The 25619-nt window shown below is 40.3% G+C and overlaps 1 protein-coding gene across 1 annotated transcript in view; it reads right to left on the reverse strand.

Moving 5' to 3' along the window:
* The window catches only part of DOCK2 (dedicator of cytokinesis 2), a 367227-nt gene that overhangs the window by 20764 nt on the left and 320844 nt on the right, over nucleotides 1-25619 (reverse strand). Inside the window, exons 39-46 of the mRNA XM_056847921.1 lie at nucleotides 25392-25496; nucleotides 23508-23649; nucleotides 17081-17162; nucleotides 7448-7532; nucleotides 6023-6109; nucleotides 5564-5740; nucleotides 5350-5433; nucleotides 2175-2312 (exon numbers count right to left, since the gene is read on the reverse strand). Coding sequence (XP_056703899.1) covers nucleotides 2175-2312; nucleotides 5350-5433; nucleotides 5564-5740; nucleotides 6023-6109; nucleotides 7448-7532; nucleotides 17081-17162; nucleotides 23508-23649; nucleotides 25392-25496 — 900 coding nt within the window. The remainder of the gene's footprint in view (nucleotides 1-2174; nucleotides 2313-5349; nucleotides 5434-5563; nucleotides 5741-6022; nucleotides 6110-7447; nucleotides 7533-17080; nucleotides 17163-23507; nucleotides 23650-25391; nucleotides 25497-25619) is intronic.

Consider the following 25619-nt stretch of genomic DNA (forward strand, 5'->3'; position numbering starts at 1 on the left):
GTGAGGAACACAATACTTTATTAGCTAGCAAAGTCCACGACTGAGCTGCATTTTGAGCATAGGTCGCCCTATTATTACCCAGGAGTCTGAGTGTTTAGCTCTTCATTCCAAGTTTCATAAGTAGGGAAGGTATTTCCAATACATGTATGGTGTAAAAAGATGTCACCCTTACAGATTTTAATACTTGCACGTCAATACTTTTTTTAATGATTGCAGAGACATCATGAAACCTGTATGGAAATTTGGAATGTAATCTCATACTTCAGTCTCCATTCTGACACTGTCTCATTTCACTTGGCAAACCACCTCCGGCAAGAGACTCCGGAAAGCCATTTAGAGCTTCCAAGTTTATTTTCAAATACGTTTTACATTTTATGTGCAGTGGGAATTGCTTCTCATCTGGTGAATCCCAAATGCAGTGAGAGAACACAATCAGCCCAGGTGCCTTTCAGATGGAAAGGGAGTACGAACTAGCAACCAGAACGGGATGATAACACTAGAATGCTTCTGCACTTTGAATTAATTGGCTTTCCTATGTATTGGAAGATGTATTAAACACTGCCTTCCTCCACACTTGTTAATTTAAGAGAAACTTCTTCAGAAGAAACGAAGTAATTTATTTTGCCACATATCTCTAAGGGAAATTGCTTTTTATCAGTGCACTTCTATGTATGCTGAGTTTCAGACCAAGATAGATCTTGGAATTGAATGGGAGATGTTAAGTATCCAAAGAGGCTCCAGAAACCATGTGTGTATTTAAAAATCACATGAACACATGAAGCTGCCTTATTCTGAATCAGGTCCATCAAAGTCAGTATTGTCTACTCAGACCAGCAGAGGCTCTGCAGGGTCTCAGGAAGAGGTATTTCGCATCACCTACTTGCCTAATCCCTTTAACTGGTGATTGAACCGGGGATTGAACCTGGGACCTTCTGCATGCCAAGCAGATGCTCTACCCACAGCCCCTCCCCAGAACTGATCTACAGTCATGTCCATTAATTTCATTGTACAATACTAATAATCAGCCCCTGGGGACTTCGTATGTAAAGTAGTCCACAATAAATTAATTCAGTTTTCGCATGACAAAATAAGCTATGGGGATCTCGGTATAACCAGGCTTGTAAAGGGGTCAGTTTGCTGATTCAGTGTCAACAGCAAACCTATATCAATTCCAGGTTAGGCACCATCAGAACCAGTCAGACGACCATACATTTTAGCTGACCTGAAATTGGCATGGGCTGTTCAGCCATAGTGATATTTCAAGCAGCAAATGAAGACTGCTCTTTCCACCAGGATTTCTTTCTAGAAATTATAATTGGATGCAAGCCAATCTTAAAAGAATTCTTTGGCAATACCACAAACTATTAAAAAAAACCCTATATTTTAGTGTAAAGAGAGACCCATGAGCTTAAACAAATAAGAGGGGGAGTTAACATGGGTCAATGGAGACAAATAAAATAGACAAATGTCTACAACTTCCCTGTTTTAGGTCATGTAAATGCCCCCAAGGAATAAGTTTCAAAGTTCACAATCTAGCAGTCTTTCTTCAGTAAAATTCAGCAAAGCTATTAAAGCTTGCAAGGAGAGTGTGTTCCAACCAAGAACAGAATTTTCCCCTCATGTGCAACATCCCTCTCATCCCTAATGCTATCAAACATTTCATCTAATTATTCAGCTATTTAGTTGGCTGCGCTCCAAGAACTGTCAGAAACACACTGAAGCTAATTCTATTCTGCAGGGCTTTGCATACTACCACTTAATGTATTTTATGTTTTATTACACTCAGTAAGGCTTGTTTTTAGAAGCAGATTCAACTCACAGTTGGAATCTTCCAAGAACCAGGACCCCTGCATTTTGTCTGGATCAAAGCTCTGTGTTGGTAAAAATATTACTACACGTAGGGTAAGGGAAAGGGCACCTTTCCATGTTTTTTTTTTTAAACTCTCTAACAAAGTGGGGGCAACTGAGCAACTTCCACACTAACAGGGATCTCCGCTCTCCACAAGCTGCTTTTGGGGGACATGTTAGATGATCTGGCTCCTGGATGAAAGTTACAGCACGTTCAGATCACAGGCCAAACCTTATGGCGTGAAGGCTTGGAGGTTTCTGGTTTTCACTTGAGAGCTAGAATAGAAGTTGAAGGCTCGAGGGTAAATAAAAGCCATAACTCTTACCAATTCTCTGACTCCATACTGTTTCTCCACTTTGATCTTTAAGTGCCTGAAGCATTCTTCCATACGTTCATGGAAAGGACGAAGGCTATCTGAAACCCTTTTCTCATGAATCTTAATCCCAGCTCCAAGAAATGGAATCTAGGAGAGAAGAGAATCCAGAATTTTAGCCATGCAATCTATACAGAATTCGTCAAAACTAATTGCATTCACAAGCTGAGAACTGTAATACATTTTCCAATAGACATTTCCCTCCTTCCTTAGGGAAAAGAAAAGCAGTTTGGTATCTTATTGGAAACTGAAAAGACATTTTAAATAAGAAGTGAAGGGGGGGGGAAACCTTTCATCAGGCCACATTAGTATGATCATTGCTAAAATGAAGGCCATGTCTATTTGCTTATGGTTGCAGCACACTGTTGGAACACATGGGGAATGTTCAGTCTTTGTTAAAGTAGTTACACTGTTGTGCAAATGGTGATCAAATCCCTATTTACCTGTTGAGAATCCTGTCCCATTGGGGTCTATGTAAATAAAAAGAAGCAGGCAAACATAGATGCTCCCATTGTTGTGGTATGCTGACAGCCCTAGGCTACCCTGGTACACCTAGCAAGGTGTTCAGGACTGGAGCTAATGTGCAAGGATGGAACACTGATGTATAGCCAGAGACACAAAGGGGTCTCCTGGCATCTGGGTGCCATGCTACAGCATCCGACTGGGCAAGTTCAGGCTGTTTACCACGTTTCCCCTTGGGAGGAACATCTGGTGTTCCTTGGAACACAAACAGACAAAGAGACAAAGACAGACCTCTTTTGCATTTCTTTAACTCTCCTGCAGCAGATAAGATACACCTTGCTAAATCTCATCAACAGCAGAACTCCATTCAGAGAATCAGGATGGACACAGTTAATCTCATCAAGTTGCTAGCCAAGCCCTCTGACTCACCTTTCCAGATAGTTTCCCAGATCTCATCTTCAAATCCAAGTCTATAGCTCTGTTCTGAGGTACAAGTACCTAGGTATTGTTTCTGAGCTCCCTCATCTCCTGTGCTATCCTCCTTCTTATTCCTAATCCAATCTAGAGCAATCAAACCTTTGTCCATTGGCAATAACAAGCCATTTCCAGACATTGCCAGGTGCAAGTAAGGCCACTGGACCGCTCCTCCCTGGGTATAAATATATCCCCATTTGCCATAGCAAATTGCTAGCATTTTTCCTGGATCCAAGATTCAAGCCACTGGCTACTTGCATGCATAGCTTTTTCCTTTTCCTTGCGAGTAGCGCTGGTCATTACTTGTCTCCATGCAGCTGCTTCTGTCTGGAACCTAGCTCCTTAGAAAGTAGATACAATCTCCCCTGGGAACCTTTTATCCTTATGTCCACCCCCTCCAACCTTTACTTTTGAGTTCTGTGTGTATTGGGAATTGTGTTTCTACGTGCAAATAAATTTGACTACTTTTAATAAAACCCTTAAAACGTCACAAAAGCCTCTCTTAGAAGCTTTTCCACTGATGAGCTCATTCCCATAAAATTTGGTTCAAAGATTCCCCACGCCAACCTCTTGCAAAGCTCTACCAGTCTCCAGCTAATTTCCCCCAATAAAAGGAGACCCCTTTCTTGGGTGTAACACTGTGATCTTGTTGCTTCCTCAGTATGGCAAGTGTGCCATAGAGGTTACAGTGTCAAACTAGGATCAGGAAGATCCAAGTTCAAATTCTCATGCAGTCCTAAAACTCTAAGTGACTGCAGACCAGTCTCTCAGCCTAACCTACCCCACACTGTCGTTGTAAGGATAAAACAAGGTGGAGCGCCATGTATATGAACTCCTTGAAGGAATGGACGGTAAAAATACGACAGACAAACATAAAGTAGTTGGCATGTGTTTAGCCCATGGGATTAAGGCAGATTTCCCTAATGTGTACGCTGGGCTGAGCATTGCTGAACTTTTAACAGAAAAATACTGTGCTAGAAAGGAAGGGATAATAAATATTTAGACATCAATATGAGGGAAAGACTTTGTCCCATTAGGAAGACACTAGAAGATTTTCCTGCACGTTCACAGCACCCACAACATAGATGGTTTAGTTTTTGCACAACAATCAGTATTTGTTGTTGATTCACATGTCAGAAGGGTGGAAGAAACTGACAATTACTATGCCTTACTCAGGAACAGACTGGCAGCAATAAACATTGAGCTTGTGAAAATGAAGGTTTACCATCATGCTGCATCCCTCATGTAGTTTTGTTGCAACATTAAGTGTTTTGACAAGAAAATAAAAATAGAAGTGATATTTCCAGGCTATTTGAGTGCTTCTTTTACTCTTCTGCTGTAGCAGCTTCTAATAGCAAAGGAAGAGGACTATTTCTCCAAAATCTGAACACAACCATGTTCTTTTAGCTAACTAACTAGATGCTTGGTGCCCTATGTGTGGCACACACAACCCCTTTCTCTTTGTCTTCATTGAAGATTATGTGCAAGAGGGTAACATTAGACATTAAAAAACTAAAACAAATCAAAACAAAAATGACAAAAAATAACAAAAATCTTGGGGAAAAAGAAAAAAACCAAACCCAAATGAATGCTAAAAATACAAAAACTAAAAAAAACACAACCCCTAATACATAAACTTTACTGAAACATAGAATAAAATCAGAGGGTTAAAAATAGCTTTATACATCATACCACAATAGAAGATCTCCTGTTATTCTCAAAAAAACATTGAACTAGATAATAACAACACAGTACACTTAAGGATGTCAAATGAATCTCTTTCAAACAACCCGAACAAACTTGGTAATCACCAGACCATACACGTTTTGGTCTATAAAGCCTTCTTCAGAGATCACGGATAAATTGCAATATATCAATTATCTATTTATTACATAAAGTAAAATAGACCCAACCCAGTAGAAATAAAACAAAAAATACACTAATTGAAATCATGGAATGGGTTGGTACAAAATGCAACCCTCCATATATAATTATCTCCATGCTCCAGGCATACTTGTGTTGTAGAAAGAAGGGATGTTGTTATTTCTAATATCATTAGGATAAGAAAGTCTACACAAATAACGTATTTCAAATTACATTATGCTGTTCCATTGGAAACAAGATCAGCAAATAAACGTATGGGGAAGAAAGGGCAGGAAACTTCTTAGAATTGAATCCAACATTGTATTACCTGCCAAGCAATCAGGTCTTTGAGTCTACTTAGTTTCTCCAGATCCCCAGGATGGTCTCTGATGTATTCATCCGTGAAGAAAGCCTGAAAGCAGAAAACAGTTAATTCAATTTTTCTTCCTAATATTAGAACATTCAGTACTGTTTCCAGGATTGTGTTGTAAATATAATGCAATCAAAGGATTATTTTAGTTCTAAAATTACAAAATCCTTACCGTCTCATATTTAGCAAACCCTCCCATAACCGCTGGGTCAACAATTCCATTCAGAAGCATGGAGAGTGGGTTAATTGGAAGATTCTCATCACTCTGGTACTGATTAATCATCATCAGAATCTTCTCATTGGTCGTTGACATTGTTTCTATGGCATTCTCCAAAGGACTAATTGATGTCTGGGGAGAGAGAATAAAGAATATCATTTTTCCATTTGAAACTTTCTTCACTATGCTCTTGAAAACCTGAGATAATCCTACATTAATGTAGAGGAAAATGTGATATTATTTCATCAGAATAATTCCAGTGATAATCAAGTATCAAATGACATTAGGTACACAGAAAAAAAATCATTGGTAAATGCAATGCTTTGTAAAACTCCCATTGAAATTGAGATTTTACAATCTACATTGGGACTTTACAATCTATGTATTAACAATAAACAGACTTTTAAGACCCACCTGTGACATAGAGATGACCTCAAACCAACGCAGGATTCCAGGCAGTTTATAAGCTGTGACAAATGATGTTCTCTCAATCCACATTGACTATTAAAAGACATTCAGGGAGAATACACAAAAGTAAAAAACCATATGGTATAACATTAAAGGCTTATTACACATTAAGTAATAACATGGAGCTATGTTTCTGACACGACATGACAGAAACAAACGAACAACAACAAAAAACTTCCCAGAAGAGAAAGATGGGGAAAATCCAAGTCTAAACAGGGACACTGTTATGCAATCTGCCAATGCACGGGAGATGTAAAAACTGAACAAGCAGCAGAGTCACAAAGTGATCAAAATATTAGCCTTGAACCAGAGTAATTTGGAGTAAAAGGTTCTTTCCACAATATAGGCAACACACCATTTGTTATTCCATCTGGTTTAGATATATAATTATAGCTCTAAGGCTTCATACAATAATGTCTAAAAAAAATGTCATCTAAAAAATGTAACATGCTACAGAATTATTAAGCCTACAGAAATAATCTATTTTAACAGTGAACAGCTGATGGGAATAAAATCTTTTTTCAAGTGTTCTCCTTCTCTTTCTGACCACAAGGTTGCTTCTGATATTTTATTTTTGACAGTTTAAATCCTATGAATCACTTCAGTCTTGTTTTGTAAGCTTACCTAAGAAGCAAGTTAGCAGTAGAGCAGAGTCTACAGGGAGAACGCAACTAAGGATGGCTTAGACTTTCAGAGATGTGACCTGTTTCACCATCTCCTTAATTAATCTACCATGGGAATGAAGTTTAGGCTGGGAGGTCTTTAGTTGTGCTTCACACCATGGAGTTCAGCTGTGGTGGTGAAGAAGCCCGTCTTTCGTTGTGCTTTGCCGCGGCAGCAGAACCCCAGATGGAGTTCGGCTGCCATGGCAAAGCAGACAGTAGGTAAGTGAGGGGGGGAGGGGGATGGCTAAAAATGGCAGCAGGGCTGTAGTGACCCTGAATAATGCTGAATAAATGTGGCACCATTCAGGACCTGCTTTTTCAGCTCCCTTTTATTGCCACCATTTTTTCGGTATTAAAATACCGGAAAGGTATTTTTCGGGGGTTTTAAAGTTCAGCATATCGATATGCACATCCCTAGCCTGGGGGAAATTCCTACTTCTCAAACATAATCCTGGGTAAATCTAAACTAGAGTTAGCGGGGTCCAAGTACCCCTGGGCTCTCCTTGTACCAATCCTTTTTAAAAGACCTGATTCCCTTAGTCATAATCATTCTAGTGAGGCATCCTCCAGTTCTTTTGTGGAAACCTAGTAGATACATTCATCCCAAGTTTAAATGTTTTAATACCTGGTCTAGTACACGAGTCCTCATATAAATCACCTCTGAATGACTAATAATTTATAAAAGCATTACTGAAAAAATACTTACAGCAAATTCGTTTTCTGGATCAACAGATCCTTTTCTCACTGGTCTTGAATAGTGGAATCTTTGCACATAGTTAGATTTATAAAAGCTACAAATAAATATTACAAAACATTTTAATCATATGTTAGTTCCAAAAGGAAATAAAAGCCTTCCAGGGTAAGAGCAAAGGTCCAATTTAATCCATCATTCTGTGCACAAAAGTGGCCAGCCAGATGCCTCTTGAAAGCCCAGAGGTCAAAGCCCTCCTCCCAGCAATTGGAATGGAGGTTTCATTTAGCTACTGTAACCTTTAGTGGGCCTTTCTTCCATGAACTGTCTAGGCTTCTTTTACAGGAGACTAAGCTAGCAACCATCACTACATCTTGTGGTAGTGAATTTTATAAGGAAATTATTCACTGTGCATCTTCCCCCCCCCCCTGAATTGCAAAGCACCAAACACTTCCTTGTAAAGAGGGCACTGCTTGATCATTTTGATTGCCCCTTTCTGCATCTTCAGTAGAGTCACTGATTGGGTGGATAGTGAATCAGGGAGCCTCTGCTCACTTCCCAAAAGTCACCACCTATCACCTAAGCAGCAGAGCTAGAACAGAGTGGGCCCCACAGGACTATCAATAGCAGGATGAACCTTTTGCATATCCAGTACCTACAAAAAAGCCCACATCATTTTTCTCTTCTGCACTGTCTATAGGATGGTGTTGTTAATTCTGCAATAAATACAAACTGACAGTAGTAAGCTGGCAAAAAGATGGACATATACGTAAGGTTTATTATGTCAAAGTTTTAAAATAAAAAGGTGGGGGAAAGTCAACTGGTGACACTCATTAAAAAGTATTGTATGAAAATCCATCGCAGCCAACAGAAGGTTCAACGGTCAAAAGGACAAGAAAGCCCATCCAATCATCTTGAATGACAATTTGCTGAACTCTCAACTCTGCAGATGCTGCTTCTTAAGGTTGTCAATATATCAACCCACCCTCCTTTATTTTATTCATTTTTTATGGATGCACATAAAGCACTATGTTTTACAGCTAGCTTTAAATGACCTGGCGAAGCAGAGGATATTTTCTTTGCTGATCCAGGTGATATTTCAACCACTTTGCAGACATAACAAGATCAACTCCTGTGACAATTCTACTTACAGTACAGCAATCTTACTGCTCAGAAAGAGAAGCCATAAAACAACTGTGGAGTGCAAAGCGTAGGAAACCTTTGCAAAAATGTCTAATTGAATGTGATGCTGCACTATCAGCACCCGCATTATTTCAATGACACTGCATGACCCAGATAACAACAAAATAACAATACCCAGCGGTAACATCCAAAAAAGAATAATGATAGCTAACACAAACTGCTCAATTATGACCTCAATTTTTTTTTTTTTTTTGCTTATAGAAATGAATCTCTATTTTCAAGAATACTGTCAATGGCAAATACATGGGCAGCAATGTTACCCTAAATAGGCAATCTCCATGATAGCTGGGGGACTTAGGTGTGGAGACAGAATGAGAGGAGGGTAACTGGGATCGACAACCTGTATACACCTGTGGGAAACTCTCAAATATCCAGGCAGTTGTATAATGAAAAATAATCAGGTTGTTGTACCAATAAAAATGGGGTTTATTAAAGAATAAAATAATAAAGATAAGAAATACACTTTCAAGCAAAGAGTACATATGCATGAAACATAAAAGAGCTGACTAAGAGAAAAATGGAGGAAGTTGGATAGGGTTTCAGGAATGGGTGAAATTTACAAAACCTGAGATGTACAGAGAAAGCAGTGTTGAAGGTGAAAACAGCCAACATTTCCGGGAGCAAAGGAAAAAGAAGCACACATGCAAGTAGGGGTGTATACAGGGATACAGACCACACACACTATGAATGACCAAAGGACCAATATTTATACCCCCAAATGGGTCCTGAACCATTATAAGCTGGCAGAAAAGCCAGAGACAAAGAATTGATTGCTTTACCAGGGTCCAAACAAAAAGATAGGAGAGGCCTGATGAGTTGTCAGGATCCAGGAGAATGCCTGGGCTAGTCTCCTGAATACTGATTGGTTGCCTTGGATGGGTGCTGCTAGGGTAAGTAAAGGACACCTCAGAGCGCTGATTAAATCACCTTAAGGTGATACAGTGGAGACTAACCAGCCCCATTGTCTAGCCAGACATACCTTTGGGACATGGGAAAAGTATAGCTGTCAACTGCCTTCCTGCCCAAGTTATACACACAAGATGTATCCCAAAATTCTCTGAGAACATTTTGTGGAGAACAGTGTCTTGCTTTGCTGTTAGTGTTTGGTTCCCGTGCCATCCATGGCACCCCTTAACAGGAAGAGGGGTCTGGCAACTTACAGCAATGGTGCAGTGGTAAATGTTAAAGTGAAGGAGGTCTTCCTAACAATAACAGCCCAGTAAGCCTATACAGCAAAAGATGAACTTTAGATGGTTCGCCCTTTTGCACAGCTTTTCTTGGAAATAGCAGTGAACCCAGGAGGATTAAGGCATGTCCCAGATGAAGCTCAACCAGATGCCTGGAATGAGGGAAGGAAGGGGTGTTGGCATTGGAATGTGGAAATAATAAAAATGTGATATTTCGAGGATGAGCCAGTCTTAAAAGAAGACCTTTATCTATGTAGGAGAGGGGAGTTTTCCTTTCATGCACGGGAAGTATAAAAAATGTTCTCTTGGAGAGACTGGGAAGTCAGGTACTTGCCATGATTGAGGAAGGGCTGGAACCGTCCTGTCTGGAAACTTAGATACTGAGTAAATTGCTGGAATTGGCCTGTTGTTTTAGAAATCTGGGTTGTTAATTGAGATTAAACTATCTGGGAGGAGGCTCTCAACTGAACCCCCTTAAGGTGAGTTTTTGCATGCTTGATAGAGGAGCTACCATGCATTCATTTCCTCCTTTGGCATGACTCACTGTCCTTTAGTATCAGGGGCTGAGGGGATCAGGAACATTACCAACATGGTTGATAAACCTGCCCTTGAAGCTGTTCTTTTTTAAAAAGACTTGTAAAATACATACACTATTATTATTAATAAGACACATGCATACAATACTTTTGGAAGTGTCCAGGACACTTAGCATCTCAGTAATTGTTTTCACATAGAATCATGCCCCCTGTATTTTCTTCCTCATTAGGTCACAATGATGAAAAAGAAGAGTGTTTTCTTTAAATATTTTAAAATCACCACAGAACCTTTTTTTTAAAAGGAGCATTTTTTCCCTACCTGGGAGAAAAGAGAGATTATGTTGGGGTCGTGTGATGGCAATGTCAGAGAGACAGTATGAGGGCAGAAGAAGCAAATGGGCCTGTTTGGAATCTTCACTGGCTCACCTGGATCAGATTAAGGGGTGGGGGGGAACAGAGCTGGGCATCATCAGCATATTGATGACACACCCCATCCTCCCAAAATCCTAGAAGATTCATGTAGATGTAAAAAGCATGGAGGTTAGGGCAGAATGCCCCAGGGCAGTTGGATTTGTCTCACTTTCTTAATGATGAAGACCAGTAAGTTACTTCTTCTGCAGTCTAAACTTTGAAATCTGTTCAAATCCACAAAAAGATTTTGTCTGTTTCAGATCCAGCTATATTAGCTGAACTGGAATGTCTACGTCCTTTGGAAAAAGAGTTAAAACTAAAAGAATGTTGGAAAAGTATTGTTCTATACAGCTGTTTTTTCAAAAATTTATTGTTGGACATTTTATGGCTCCCTGTTTATTGTCTCATTTTGTTTAATAATGCACTTTTTTGTTTAAGTTTTTTTTCTTTTGTGGATAGACTAGAGTCAATACAGTCATCTTCATTAACTGAGGAAACGTAGTCCTAACAGGACAAATTAGAATATAGGACACCATTGAGGACAGTTTCATAACCATTACTACAACTAAGAAATTAAATTAAATAGGAATTATAAACATTTCCTACTGGGGAAGAGGGGAGAGCAAAAAATTAGCAGTGTCTAGCTTTGTTCTACAGCTGAGACATGTAATTGCAAAATCCCCCATAGGGCAAGATATTGTCTATGTATATGCAACTTCAAAATCCCTATATTAACCAAGTTTAATCTGAGGCTAAACTCCAGTGTATTAAAGGCAAGGCAGGCACATTCCTTGGAACGTTCATCACTCACCAATTTGAGCACAAGTCTAAAGTCCCCATCATTTTCGCCTGCCAATGTGGGAGCTGCTTCCCTAAGGTGAAATCTGAAGCCATTGGGAAGGTAGTGTGTGTGATGGTAGACCCAGTCCAAAGGGTCTTTCACGCCTGATCATTACCCTGTCATGATTGGCTTCATGCCTGTTGTTGATTAACTCATGCCCACTTCCACGCAATGTGGGATTGTATCAAAGAAATGGCTCCCTCACAAGAGGTCTGAGCTACCACTGAAAACTTCCCTTTCAGTAGAGCCACTTTCAATTGCCCTGCTGGAAGAATGGCTAGGGGTGGAGCTGGACCTGCCTGGGACACCACCTAAAAAACACTGCCATGGTGCATTCTCAGCACTGATTGTGCCCCTTCTCCCTTCCTTCCCCTCCACTACGCTTCCACCAGCTCCACAGGGCATGTAGCTATAGGTAGCAGCAGCTTCTTGGCAGCACAAGAGCAAGGGTGACTGAGGGAGGAGAGAAGGAGAAAGAACAGCTCAGCGAGGGGCTTTCTGGCACCCTTCAAACTGGGGCCTACTCTGGAGCCCTAGGAGATTGCCTAGGTTCATCTAATGGTCAGGCCAGCCCTGACTTAATCGTGACAGAAAATCATCCTGAATTGTTTTAATCTGTGCAACTTTAAAGCAGTGCCTATCTCCTTTTCAGATGTTAGTTTTCTTTGAAAGTGTAAGGTTATTTTATAAGCCTTCAGACGCCTCGCAGCACCTTTCAAAGCACATTACAAGTCTCTTGGATGGCCTTCTATAAATCCACAACAAATGGGATTCTTGTGACCACTTTAAACTGGAGGTGTGCAAAAACAAACACTCAGGAATGGCATGAAGATGTTCTTCTGCTGGGTCTAATCAACAGATACCTCTAGAATCTCTAACTACTTGTGTGAAATCCACTATCTATAACTGTAGAGGATGATGGGTGAAAAGGCCAGGTCAATTTGCATCTTCCTAGAATCTTTCGATGCCATTGTGGATTAAGGACATGAGCGGGAAAGCCCCAAACTTCTTCAGGCAACCTTGTGAGTTCACATTCAGTTTCACATGCTGCAGCCAGGAAGATGTGCTGGCTCCTTTTGCTATGTGTTCTCAGTAAGACCCATTCTAACAAGACCTGTATTCTAACCTGTATTTTCAAGCAAAATGGAATAAGAATAAGAGTTCGTTTTTATATGCTGACTTTCTCTACCACTTAAGGAAGAATCAAACCAGCTTACAATCACCTTCCCTTCCCCCCCCCCCACAACAGACACCTGTGAGGTAGGTGAGGCTGAGAGAGCTCTAAGAGAACTATGACTAGCCCAAGGTCACCCAGCTGGCTTCATGTGTAGCAGTTGGGAATCAAACCTGATTCTCCAGATTAGAGTCCGCCACTCCTAACCACCAATCTTAACTACTACACCATGCTGTTTCTTGGAAGTTATTCCCTACCAATGATCCATTTTAAAGAAAATATATTTGCCATATGAATTTTAGTAAGGTAAAAACCCACCTTTATGTTTACAGAATTAACACTTTTCAAAATTATTTTGAAATAATCAGTCAATAAGAAAGGATATTTGATTAAGGCACAACTGACCTGGCATAACAACTGTAACTAGTAATGCGAGGTGCTAAAAACAATACTGAATTGACAAAGATCATTTATGCATGGTCTCTTTACCCTCCTTTATTTCCTGTTTCAGCCAGGATCAAATTTTTCAGTATGCACGTTACTTCATTCCTTGGAAACTCAACGCTGTTTCAATGCAAAACGAACCCATCTTTTCCCATTCCTCTTCAGGCCCGAATTAAACCACTCATCCTGGCTCATTCCGGAGTCACAGAGCATGCATACTCTGTTCTCGGGTGGAGCTTCGCCCCACCCTTTTCCAAACCCCTCTTCAAGGCAGCATGCAGATAGGCAAACAGGGAAAGCACAGAAGATTGGCTTCTCTCACAGCCAATCATGAAGCAGTGTGTAAAGAGGCAGGGATTCAAGTGCTTCCTGCTACCTCGGAGCTCTTTCTGAGCAAAAGAAGGGCTTTTTTAAAACGAGGCTTGGATTTCCCCCCCTTCTTTCAGATTGCTCCGTTTTTTGTTCTTAAAATTTTTTTATGTGGCAGTTGGGTTTGGGGGGAAGGAACTCTTCTCTCGTGAGGTAAGCCAATTACAGAGCTGCATTTAAAGGGGTGGGATTTGATTTGAACTTGGGAGACTGCTTTTCTGTATCCATGCCTCCATTAGAACACAGTTTCATCCCTGATTATTCCAGCCAATGCATACAGTTTCCCCCAACCCGAATTACTTTGATCCTGGCTGAAACGGGGAATAAAGGAGGTTAAAGCGACCATGCATAAATGACCAAAGGTTCTTGGCACAAAGTCCTTCCTTATAAATTGTGATGGGTTGAAAAAGTCAATGGAAGAGTGAAACAGGGCAGACACATTTAACCGAGTGCGGAATGTGAAGAAACAGTGAGTCTATGGGGGCAAAGAAAGTCTTTGTAGAAGCGGCAGGCTTTCCAGAGGGAAAAGAAGTAACCAGATGGACAGTGACTGTTCCAAGCACAGGAACTAGAAAAGCAGAAGGCACAAAAGCTGGAGGGGGAGGAAGATATAAAGCAGACCGACAGCAGAGCTCTCTCAGCTGAGCAGAGTGAGAGTAAAAAGGGTTTAAGAGGACAGAAAGATGAAGAGGTTTACATGCAAGGCTAGAAGGTGACTCTGCTGGTGATAGAGAGCTACGATTGCCACAGCTAGGATCACAGCTATAGAAAAGAAAAGTAATGGAAGGGGAAGCATTCTGAATTGACTGCAGAACAGACAGCTCTCACGAGAGAAGGCCAGTAAGCACTGTGTGCAGATGACAGCTCTTTAGAGAACTAAAGGCATTATATTATAGAACTGTCAGTGTCCACTGTTCATTATTTTTAACTTGCTATGGCCAAACTCATCTGTCCCTGCCACCAATTCAAGACATAACCCAGAAAAGCCAAATAAACCTCCAGAAGTATGACCAATGAACAACACAGCTGCATGCAACAAACAGGTTTCTATTTTGGACTCACTCTCCTGGGTGCCTGTGACATCCCTCATCCTGACTGTTTGGAGCATTTGGGGAACTTTCAAAACGTTATCTATAAATTTATTTCAATATGTCGATTTATGGAGGCACTTGTGTATAAAGAAGACAAGACACTTCCCTTTGTAATGAAACAGGCTAATTGAGAAACTGGTCAGTCAGGTATCTCCTTTCTGCAGGGCAGGAAAAGCAGATCCAACTGGGAGTGAGAAAATGAACAGGTTTTCTCCCTCTCTACCCTCATAGATGTTGTTCAATGAATAATCTACATATATGGGATCAGGACCCTTTCATGCAACCCTATCATTGACGTTATGCCCAACTGAAACTAACAGATATCCTATTTACCCTTGCCTCGTGTTCTTCCCTTCTACCTGTTGCTTTCCTTGGGCAAAAAGTTTAGACATGCATCTCTTCAGAGCTTAATGTTACACTGAAAAAAGCATTATGCTTATTACTAACCCATTACAAACAGGCAGACAAAAAACATTAGTGATAAGGAGGAACTTGGTTGTGTTGCTCCTGTAATATGTTTGCACACAGCAAGTGAGAAGACTGCAGTAGCAGGTAACAAATCACCAGGAAGGGGCCTTGAGCAGTATTTGTTGAGATGAAAGAGGAACCTTTGAAGTTCTAAGGAGAAAGTAGCAGCAAGGCCACAGCTTTGATTCAGGAAGAGAAAGAAATAAGAGAGTCAACCATTACTTGGGATACCAGGTAGGGATAAGACAGATATGTCAATCAGAAAGTGACAGAAGAGCACCAGAGGTGCAAGTGGAAAGAGTGGAAATTCCATCTCCCTTAAGGAACCAAGAAACCACTCAACCATTCTTTGAGAGCCTACTGACTGATGCCACATTTATTGTTCATGCTCCCCCAGAGTTAACCTTGTTTCCTCCCATTTCCAGTTCAAGAGACTGAAAGAAACAAAGGCTCAAAATGGTTGGTATTCGATTGCATTACATTTGAATTATCCTTCTCTTCTATCCAATGCATTTGACAGCATTAACTAAATTGATATTTCAGCAGCAGGTTTTTCCCCCCTAATGATGGGAAAAAATAATCTTAGCAGCTGTCAGGCATAGCCTGAGAATGGTATGTTGTGGGTGAGCCAGATGCCAGCAAAGGCCAATGTGTTATTCCTTTTCCTAAGTGTTTTGACTCCCTTCGTGGGAACCTCTGGAAGCCACTCTTGGGAGGGGGGTTACCATGGTACCCTGGGCTATCTGTCTTTTGGTTATCTATTTATGCCATGCACTGTACAATTGATCCTCACTAGTATCCTCTTGATTCCTGGCTTCTGTTACCTGTTGAACTTTCCTAATAAATCAGCTTTTGTAGGACTCCCGGCCTGCTGAGTCTGTTTATGGGATTATCACGGGACTAGAGCTCACAGCAGCGACAGCATGACAGATGGAAGGATAGATACAAGAGTGATTCAATGTTGTGCTTTCAAGGTGTTCCTTATTAGAAAAGTTATTTGTGTATCTCATCACACAACAATCTTAAAATTAGGAATCAGATGCAACTGGGAAATAAAAGTGACTTACTTAAGGGAGATCTCTTTTGTTGTGTTCCATTCCACCTGTATGTTGACTATGCAGCATGTCAGTACTTAAGATGAGTAAATGATAATGATAGAAAACAGTTGGTGGACTAAAATATTATTTATTGGGTAGCCACTTTCTAAAACAGTGAGTAAAACAATGGCAGACTAGATCAGCCATTATTTCCTCCACTTACAGCTGTAGACATCTGCTTAATTTTATTGCAACAGAACTATGATAAGAATATATTAATGTTTTAAAGAGTGATTTAAACATTCTAAGTCTTTAAACTCAGAAGGAGATATAGAACTAGTTCAAACTTAAAAGTTCTGAGGATGAACAGTTTGCCACAACACAGACTTCGGTTGGAAGATTATAAAGCATCCCAAGTAAAGAACCTGTGGCCTAGCTCAGCTAGGTAGATAGGACCTATAGCAGTTACGGCAAGCAAACCAAAGAGAAAAATCCACTCATCTTGGAACAGCAACAGGCAGCTACAAAACTAATTTATTTCCACAAGCAAAGAAACAGAAGTAGTAGATTCAAGTCTGGAAGTTGAAAACAGGCATAAAATATTAGGAAGTTGAATGATACATGACATGGTTTAATTTCCAAAGTGACAACTTAGAGTTTGATATAAAAAGTATCTTTTTCATAGTTTTGTAGTAATACAAATATTTTGTGCTTACTAACTTTGTAGGGTAAAATGTTAGCCCTAATGAATGACCAAAGGTACAATGCTTACATGGGAATAATAACCAGTGCATATCATGGGACTTACTTCTTAGAAGACATGCAAGTAACTACACTGTACATCATTCACTTATTTATACAAAACAATAGTGTGAGGAAAAACTTACTTGATTATCTGATCAGGCACTGGCTTATTTTTGAATCGAGGATGTTCTTCCAAAACTGGCTGTACTGTGAAGCACTGTATGTCTAAAATCAGACATGTTAAGGCCTTAACATGACAGCACATTTTGCTACAATTTCCCCCCGTCAAGTCACAGCTGACTTATGGCGACCCTTGGTAGAGTTTTCTTCATTTTAATTTTTTTTTTAATTTCAGTACATAAACACAGACATACATAAAAATGAAGACACTTGACAAAAAAAGTAGAAGAAAAGAAAACCCAATTGTCTTTATTGACATCACAGATTATCTACTTTCATCTGTCATTTTTAGAATCTTATTCTTTTAATCTTCAAATCCACATATAATTAAGTCATTTTTTCTGATTTCCGTATAAAGTCCATCAAGGGATTCCAATTTGTAATGAATTGGTTTAAATTCTTTCCCCTAATTAACACAGTTAGTCTTGCCATCTCTGCTAATTCTAGCAGTTTTATCAGCCATTCTTCCAAACTGGGTGTCGCTGGGTTTTTCCATTTTTGCGCATATAATAATCTTGCTGCTGAGATCATATATAGAAACAAAGTTCCATATTCTTTTTCAAACTGTCCATAAAGCCTAAAGGGTATATATATGGCTTCATTTTAAAGATAACTTTTAACCTTGCAAGAGACTAGGGCTGTTGAAAAAAAAAATTCAGTATAGTTCGGCTTCGGCAAAATTCGGCCCATTTTTATTCGGGCCGTGCCGAAGTCCGAACTCCCCCGCTTTGGATCCCCGAAATTCGGGGGGATCCGGAGTTGGGGGGAAAATTCGGGGCCCCCGCGCGTCTTCAGGGGGATTCCCTGAAAGTGCGCGGGGGGCCCTTTAAACAGATCTGCACCTCCCAGCTGGGAGGCGCAGACCTATTTAAAGGGCCCCCACGCGCCTTCAGGAAAGCTCCCTGGAGGCACGCGGGGAGGGTCTTCAAACAGATCTGCCCCCCAACAAGCCCCTCTGCGCTGTCTGCGCAGGCAGCGCAGAGGGTTTAAAGACACCCACCAGCCTTCCCGGGACTCCCGACAAGGCTGGCGGGGGGCTGGCAAGCCCCTCTGCGCTGTCTGCGCAGGCAGCGCAGAGGGTTTCCAGACCACCCCCAGCCCTGCCGGGACTCCCGGCAAGGCTGGCGGGGGGCTGGCAAGCCCCTCTGCGCTGTCTGCGCAGGCAGCGCAGAGGGTTTCCAGACACCCCCGTCCAGCCCTGCCGGGAGGCGCAGACCTGTTTAAAGGGCCCCCTCCCCGTGCCTTCATGGAAGCCCCGTGAAGGCGCGGCCCCCCTGAATCTGCTGAATTTATTCACCGAATCCCCAAATTCAGCAAATTCGGCTTCCCCATTTCCCGCCTTTTTTGAGTTCGGTTCGTCCGAACCGAAAAACAGCCGAATCGGGGGAAATTCAGCTGTTTTTCGGTTTGGCCTGAACCGAATCAACAGCTCTACAAGAAACATTCAAAGGTGGTTTGCCATTGCCTGCCTCTGCGTCACGACCCTGATATTCCCTGGAGGTTTCCTATCCAAATACTTGCCAGGGTTGACTCTGCTTAGCCTCTGAGATATGACCATATCAGGCTAGCCTGGACTATCCAGGTCAGGGCTTTGTTACAATTAGTTACAGAACATGTTCAGTAACCTGGAAAATAAAAGACCCCCAAAATGTGATCCAAATTTAACATTGAGACCAGCTAACTGGCTTTATATGGTAGGTTGAGAAAGTGTGTATTTCTGAAAGAGCACCTTGATTAATGTAAATGCCTAATAAAGGTGATGATGATGATGACCTTGATTAATGTGTCTTTCAGCTTGAAACATAAATAATTCAAACAGATTTCACATTGCCATTTAAAGAAGTTCTGAAATTCTCTTCTGCTAATGATATGCTTGTATTTAGTTTGAATTAACTGGCAGGCATGCCGGAAGACGAATTTAAAATAAAAGTTATTTATTTATTTATTTACTTAAACATTTCTAACCCCCTTTTCGCCTACAAACAAATGCAGTCTATCTTAAGCACATTTTGATCCTCAAACCACCCTATTTTCATATAATTGTATATGTCTGGGACATGGCTTTTCACATTTCACTTTCTACTCCTGGTAGGGGTGTGGGGAGGGAAAACATTATCAATCAACACAGAGTGCCTTCCAAGTCATCCTTGTCCACTCCCCTGTGAAACTGACAATTGGGAGAAAACTATAAAATGGCATCGGCATCCACAATTCGGACCCATGGATGCTGTAACATCTAGTTTGGCTCTCAGTTAAACTTAAGGAAGTGCTGCACCTTTATAATGGGGGAAAGTATTGCCTTTTCCTATACAAATCACATAAGGAAATGTGTCTGGTTACTACAATAGCCCTTCCAAATTGCATCCTATAGGAAATAAAAGCCTGACTAGATTTGAAAAAGCTACCATGCATCAGTGCGGCAACTTTCTTTCCCTGAACGAGAAGCTCAGGAGAAAGGGAAGGTGAAAGGTGAATTCAGAACAATAACAGCTCGTTTCTTAAGTGCTTTTTGCTTGAGTGCTGGGGCCTGAGAAAAAGAAGCAAAGATGATATTTTGACAAGCTGATATAAAACATTCTTATAAAGAAAAGCGAAAGGTTTTCAAAGCTTTCTATGCCCACCTTACAATGGGATCTTGGCCTTCAACAATCATGGTCCAAAAATACCATCCTATTGAATAAACAGCGTAGTGCTTAGAAAAGACAACTGTTTCATGTTCTTTTTCATACAAAACTATAATAGCGAGAAGACTGAAGAAAACAAGAACATAACGTTGCTGCAACTATCTTACATAGTGTGTGTGTGTGTGTGTGGGGGGAATCTGAAGCAACTGTAATTAGCATTACGTAAGCCCTAAACAGCCCGGATTCTGCACATTTCAAAGAAAGTTGTCATCTGTATGTTCCTCCACATTACTTTTGATCAGAAATAGATCAATGCCCGTTAATTTATGCACGTTGGCCTGGAACATGATCTTTTTCTGTATTGGTATCAATACTCACTTCAAGGGAAGATTTATATCAGCTTGGCCACTTCTCTGATGTTATTTTGTCACTCGGTGAAGACTTAAAGGAAAAACACCTGCAAAAGTGTTTGAACTGAATTCTGCTATTTGAACTGAATTCTGCTATTATTAGAATGGTGCTTTAACTTTTTGATGAGCAACAGATTTCGTCTCTACGAGTTTACTGACTAGGCTTAATGCTTTGAATATTTTATATGGTTTTGCAGTTCTAATATGGTACACCCTAAGATTTTAGGACACTTCTGGAATGTCAGGAAAAGATTATGGGCACTATCACAAAATGGCTGCCAGGAAAGGATCATGGACACTATCACAAAATGGCTGCCATGGATCTGGGCCCAGTCACCAAATCAAGATTTTGTCCTATGGTGGAGGCAGCTGCTACTGAATGTAGACACCAAAATGATGCTTCCTCGGCTCTTCAGAAGTACTTCCTGCTTCAAGGGGATAGAGGAAAACTGAGATTAGCTGCGGGGAAGAGATGCTGTCTGGTTTCTCCCAAAAAAAGAGGAGGGTTGGCTGTATGTACAGCTATGGGCAGAAGTTTCCAACCCAAGAATCTATACATACAGTCAAAATGAGACCACAGTGGTGATGCACCTATCTGGGCTGAGCTCAGTGCTCTGCAAGTCAGTCAACTGTTCCTTTTAAGGTCCTTCAAACGGATGCAAGGAAACACACCAATAGGGGCCATGATGTTTACACAGACCACTTTGGGCCAGAGGTTTAAGGAATTTTACTGATGTTATGATTACTACTGCTTCAGATGCCATTTTGGCATAGAACATGACTGTCATGTTTTAAAAATAAAGCCTCCATGGAGCAAACATATGCATTTGCAAATACATGCAATGCATTCCAGCATAAACTCTTGAATATGGAGGAATGGAATCTCATGATGAAACAAGCTGCTTTGTGACTTCATAAAGCAGCCCTAAGTACTTTGTTGATTTAATAGATTGTGCTCAGGGGTTATGTTATTTCTGTGTGACATACTATTAAATAACAGCGCACATAGAGGTATCAACATATACTGAGGAAAACTCATTCAATTGTTTTATTGATTCGTTCTGCAGCACTAAACGTGATAATGAGCTGGTGCACATCATTCTCTGTGCAAAGGCCTTCAGCATCAAGTACTACTATGATTTTTAAGAGAGCTGTTCCATGTACAGCTATAAGCCACAACTATTTATCATTCTGTCAAAATCCTTTGGCTCTTAGGCTGTACACAACAGATCCTGTGAAAGGCGAGTATGAGCATAATTGCCTGAGCTGTGTGTGTCTGTATGTTATCTCACTTCTTCCCTCTTTTATTCTGCAGAGTTTTGTAGTAGAACAAAATAATTGTTTGTGTACACTAAGAGCAGCTATATCTCTATTATACTGCTTTCAGTTCTCACAATTATTGTCTGTCTACCAGAGCCTTGGAATCAGGCATAGATGGGACTGAGAAAGAAATGCATTCTGCATTATACAGTAGAGTCAAATGCTTTTTCTTCATTCTCATATACAGACCTTCCCCTCTCTTATGTGGTTTGGTATAATCATAATTTACCTTACCATTTATTATATATACTTCAAAAATTCAAGGCATCCTTAAGTTATATTATTATTATTATTATTATTATTATTATTATTATTATTATTATTATTATTTCCACTTGTTACCCCACTCTCCCCGGCCAAAGCAAAATGTGACTGATAAATGTGAGACATGAGTAGTCCAGGCTCCACTAGAACTCAAAGGTCAGAACAGAAAGAGAAAAAATGGTGTATGTGGTGTATGGATCTCGTCAGAATTCTCTTTTTGTGGTATATGGATCTCATCAGCTCTTGGAAGCTAAAAAAGACCAGTACTTGGAAGGGAAACCACCAAGGACAGCTCTGCAAAGGAAGGCAATGGCAAACCACCTTTGCTTCTCACTTGCCTTGAAAGCCCCTTGCTGGGATCACCAGAAGCTGGCTGCTTCATGATGGCACTTTACATACACAAACATGGAGTAAGTCTTAGAAAGATTACTATTTGTTTAAGAGTTGACTTCCTGGTTTTTCCAACAGGATCTAGTGTCATCTGTGCACTTAGTATGTTACCTGAGGCTGCTGGAAGCCTGCCTGCCTGCAGTGGGCAAATGGCATACCCGGGGCAACACATGTATTTTACTTGGTCTCACCCAATATCTTGTTATTACAGCCCTATCCCACATGACTTTTGCCCATGCAGGTCTCTTGATTCCCAGAACAATATTTTTAGTGGTCCAAAGGGACCCTATCATCCCCTTTTCATCAGCAGAAAAGCTGGTTGGATATATGAAAATCCCTATTATCAAACATGAGACAGTTGCTTCTGTAAGAGATCAGACATTCACATTTGGCATATCAAGAATGTTTTTTAAAATCAACAGGTTAAATCATAGATGAGTGTCCATTTTTCTGACCCCCATGGCTTTAATGGCAGTCTTCAATCTACTTAATGAAGCCTAAACAAACAATTAATTGAACTGAATAAGTGAGCTGTGGCTCACGAAAGCTCATACCCTACCAGAAAATATTTTTGTTAGTCTTTAAGGTACTACTGGACTCTTGCCCTTTTCAATTAATTGAACTCTAACACTCAATTATTAGAGCTGGGAAGAAACAATTCTTTCCAAAGCTCCAACTGATAGAAGTTAAAGTACTGTTATTCGATGAAACTGAAATTTGGGACCATCATGAATAAGCTAAATTTGAGGGTCTTTAAATATAAAAATGTTGAGATGTTCCTGATTGTAATGCCTTTAGATTAGAAAAAGGAATATTACCTGTGGTGTGGGGATGTTTTCCATGTATTCTTTATCAAATAAAAGAAAAAAATATTTTTATTGGCAAACAAAAACATGTATCTGAAAAAGATGGTGAGAAACTGAGGGTTACTATGATGGGAAACTCAGTCAACTGAAGAGGAACATCAGAAAACAATAAAGATACATTATAGAAGGCAGAAATGCAGTTTTTCCTAGTAGGTTTCAAACTGGGAGTTTTGGTCCTTAGAATGGAAAGATAACAATAAATTCTGGAAAGTCCAACACTTTCATACATCACATGGTAGAAAAACCATATTTTAACGAGTGTATAGTCAGGCAGCCACAAGCAAGCACATCTCCTTAGCAACAGTACCTTAATAACACACCTATTTGCAAACCTGCAAGTGTGTGTTCTATGCATTTTGATTTTATAAATATATAAAAAACATTTTATGAGCTTACCTTAAAGGAGTAACATGTGAAGTGTCCTAATACATGGGGAACTGCAGTACCATACTGTGTAGACTTCATTGTTAATACAAGGCGGGGTCCCCCTCCCCTTACTTTGTATTTTAAGGATACATTGACCAGGAGAGTTTTTGAGGCCTTCTCCAGGGGGTGCAGTAGTATTCATCTTTTCAGCATTTGGGAAATGGCTTATCAATTGAGCTTGGAAATCTTCTCTCCGCTCATATTCCTTACCACGATATATGAATATTTTATTCTGTGATAAAAGTTGAAAGATTTCTGAGGCTGAAAACAGGCATATGGGTTGAAAGAATGTAGGCTACACACTGCAACATTATTTATAGCTTTCCTGTTCATTAGTAGTTAAGAGAGATCTTTGGTGTATCAGTGATGGTTTAAGGCCCTGGTCAGCAATTAGTTTTGTGGAAGACTACCAGCTGCCCCCACAGCATTATTCTGTCTGTTCTCTCTGTTACTTGCTTTCAGGTAAAGTTGTTGGCCTCTGCACCACATTACCCTCCTCAAGATGGCGAGCAGAGGAAGTACACCCTCCATGGACGAATCCAATGAGAGCTGTAGGTAGAAGATGACTGAATGGTCCAATAAGATCCAGTCTAGAGGTATAAAGGTCAGTCTGAACAACAGTAGTGTGAAGCCTGTGCTACCTCTGCCAATGCTGCTTGTTGACCTTTCACTCTTTTGACCTAAACACCTTACATCTGCTATGTATCATGACCTTATGCCTTATAACAACCCTTCTTCTACCTAGCAGCAGACTTAAACCTTTCCCTTTGACCTGAACTTGACATAGTTTCTGCTGCACCCTCCAAATTTTTAAAGTCTTTCAGTGGCCGGGAAATGGCTTTGGAGGTGCCATCGTGTCTCCTGGGCCACAGTGTCCCTGGCCACCAAAAGGTTAGGAAACGGCAGTTAGTACCAGGCCTAACCTTCATAGGGTTACCAGGTCCCTCTTCACCACCAGCAGGAGGTTTTTGGGGTGGAGCCTGAGGAGGGTGGGGTTTGGGGAGGGGAGGGACTTCAATGCCATAGAGTCCAATTGCCCAAACAGCCATTTTCTCCAGGTGAACTGGTCTCTATTGGCTGGAGATCAGTTGTAATAGCAGAAGATCTCCAGCTAGTACCTGGAAGTTGGCAACCCTAAACCTTCAACATGCCTCAGAGATTGACATAGGGCTTATTTGAGGAAGGATGAACAAAGTATGGGGAGAAAAAAGCCAGTCCACTTGCCACAGTCACCATTTTCTCTCCCCATCACTCCAGGTTAACAGGTGAAGGCATGTGGTACCTCTCGGGAGTTAGATTTGACCCTAGGGTTTTCAGTTGCTAATTCCTAGTCTGAATGTACATAGAAAATAAAGGAGAGGAAAATAGTCAGTGCCCGTCTGTGGAACTTAGAGGCTGAAACCACTAACAGTAAACAGAATGATGCAAACATATGAGTTTTTATATAATATTTCAAATAAGAAAAGTATTTTACAATAAGAAATAAGAAAGCATTTACAAATTACAAAGTATTTACAAATTATAAAATAGTATTTACAAATTATAATTTACAAAAATGAAATTATACTAGATGTTATATGTATTACCTTTCTAGTTTTAATCTATTGATTATTTGTACTTTTGTTACTCATTTGGATTATTTCAGCAATAAACCATCTCTTAATTATGACTATTATGGAAAGATCCACACTATATTGTTATCAGTCTATTACTAACATTTTAAACTCTTCTAACCTTGAAAGCAGCAGCAAAAAGTATACACTATATCATATTTCTTTATGAAACTGTGACATCCACTATTGTTACAAATGACATCTCAGACAACTGCAACAGAGAAATCCTGAGTACTGTGGAATAAAATGAAGATAAATCTCTCCTTCAGAGGATAGCTCTATTTTATTTGACAGAGTGTTGTTTTCAGATCTAGGTACAAATAGTTATTAAAGATAAAGTACACAGAGTAGATTAATTTACCCTTAAAAATGTGGGGAACCCTTGGCCGTAATATCCAACAGCAAAGTAGTCTGGCTTAGGCCTCAGAATTTTCATTATGTTTTCATAGAATTTGGCTTGCTGTATCTGAAAGCAAAGTCACACCGCGATCACTTTTAGCATCACACAACACAAAAAATGATTATTTCGGGAACTAAGTAGTGCGAGTTCCCAAAACCTTAGGTATATATTTATTATGAATTGCATAGC

This window comes from Euleptes europaea, chromosome 1, assembly GCF_029931775.1.
Source record: "Euleptes europaea isolate rEulEur1 chromosome 1, rEulEur1.hap1, whole genome shotgun sequence".
NCBI classification, from domain to species: Eukaryota; Metazoa; Chordata; class Lepidosauria; order Squamata; family Sphaerodactylidae; genus Euleptes; species Euleptes europaea.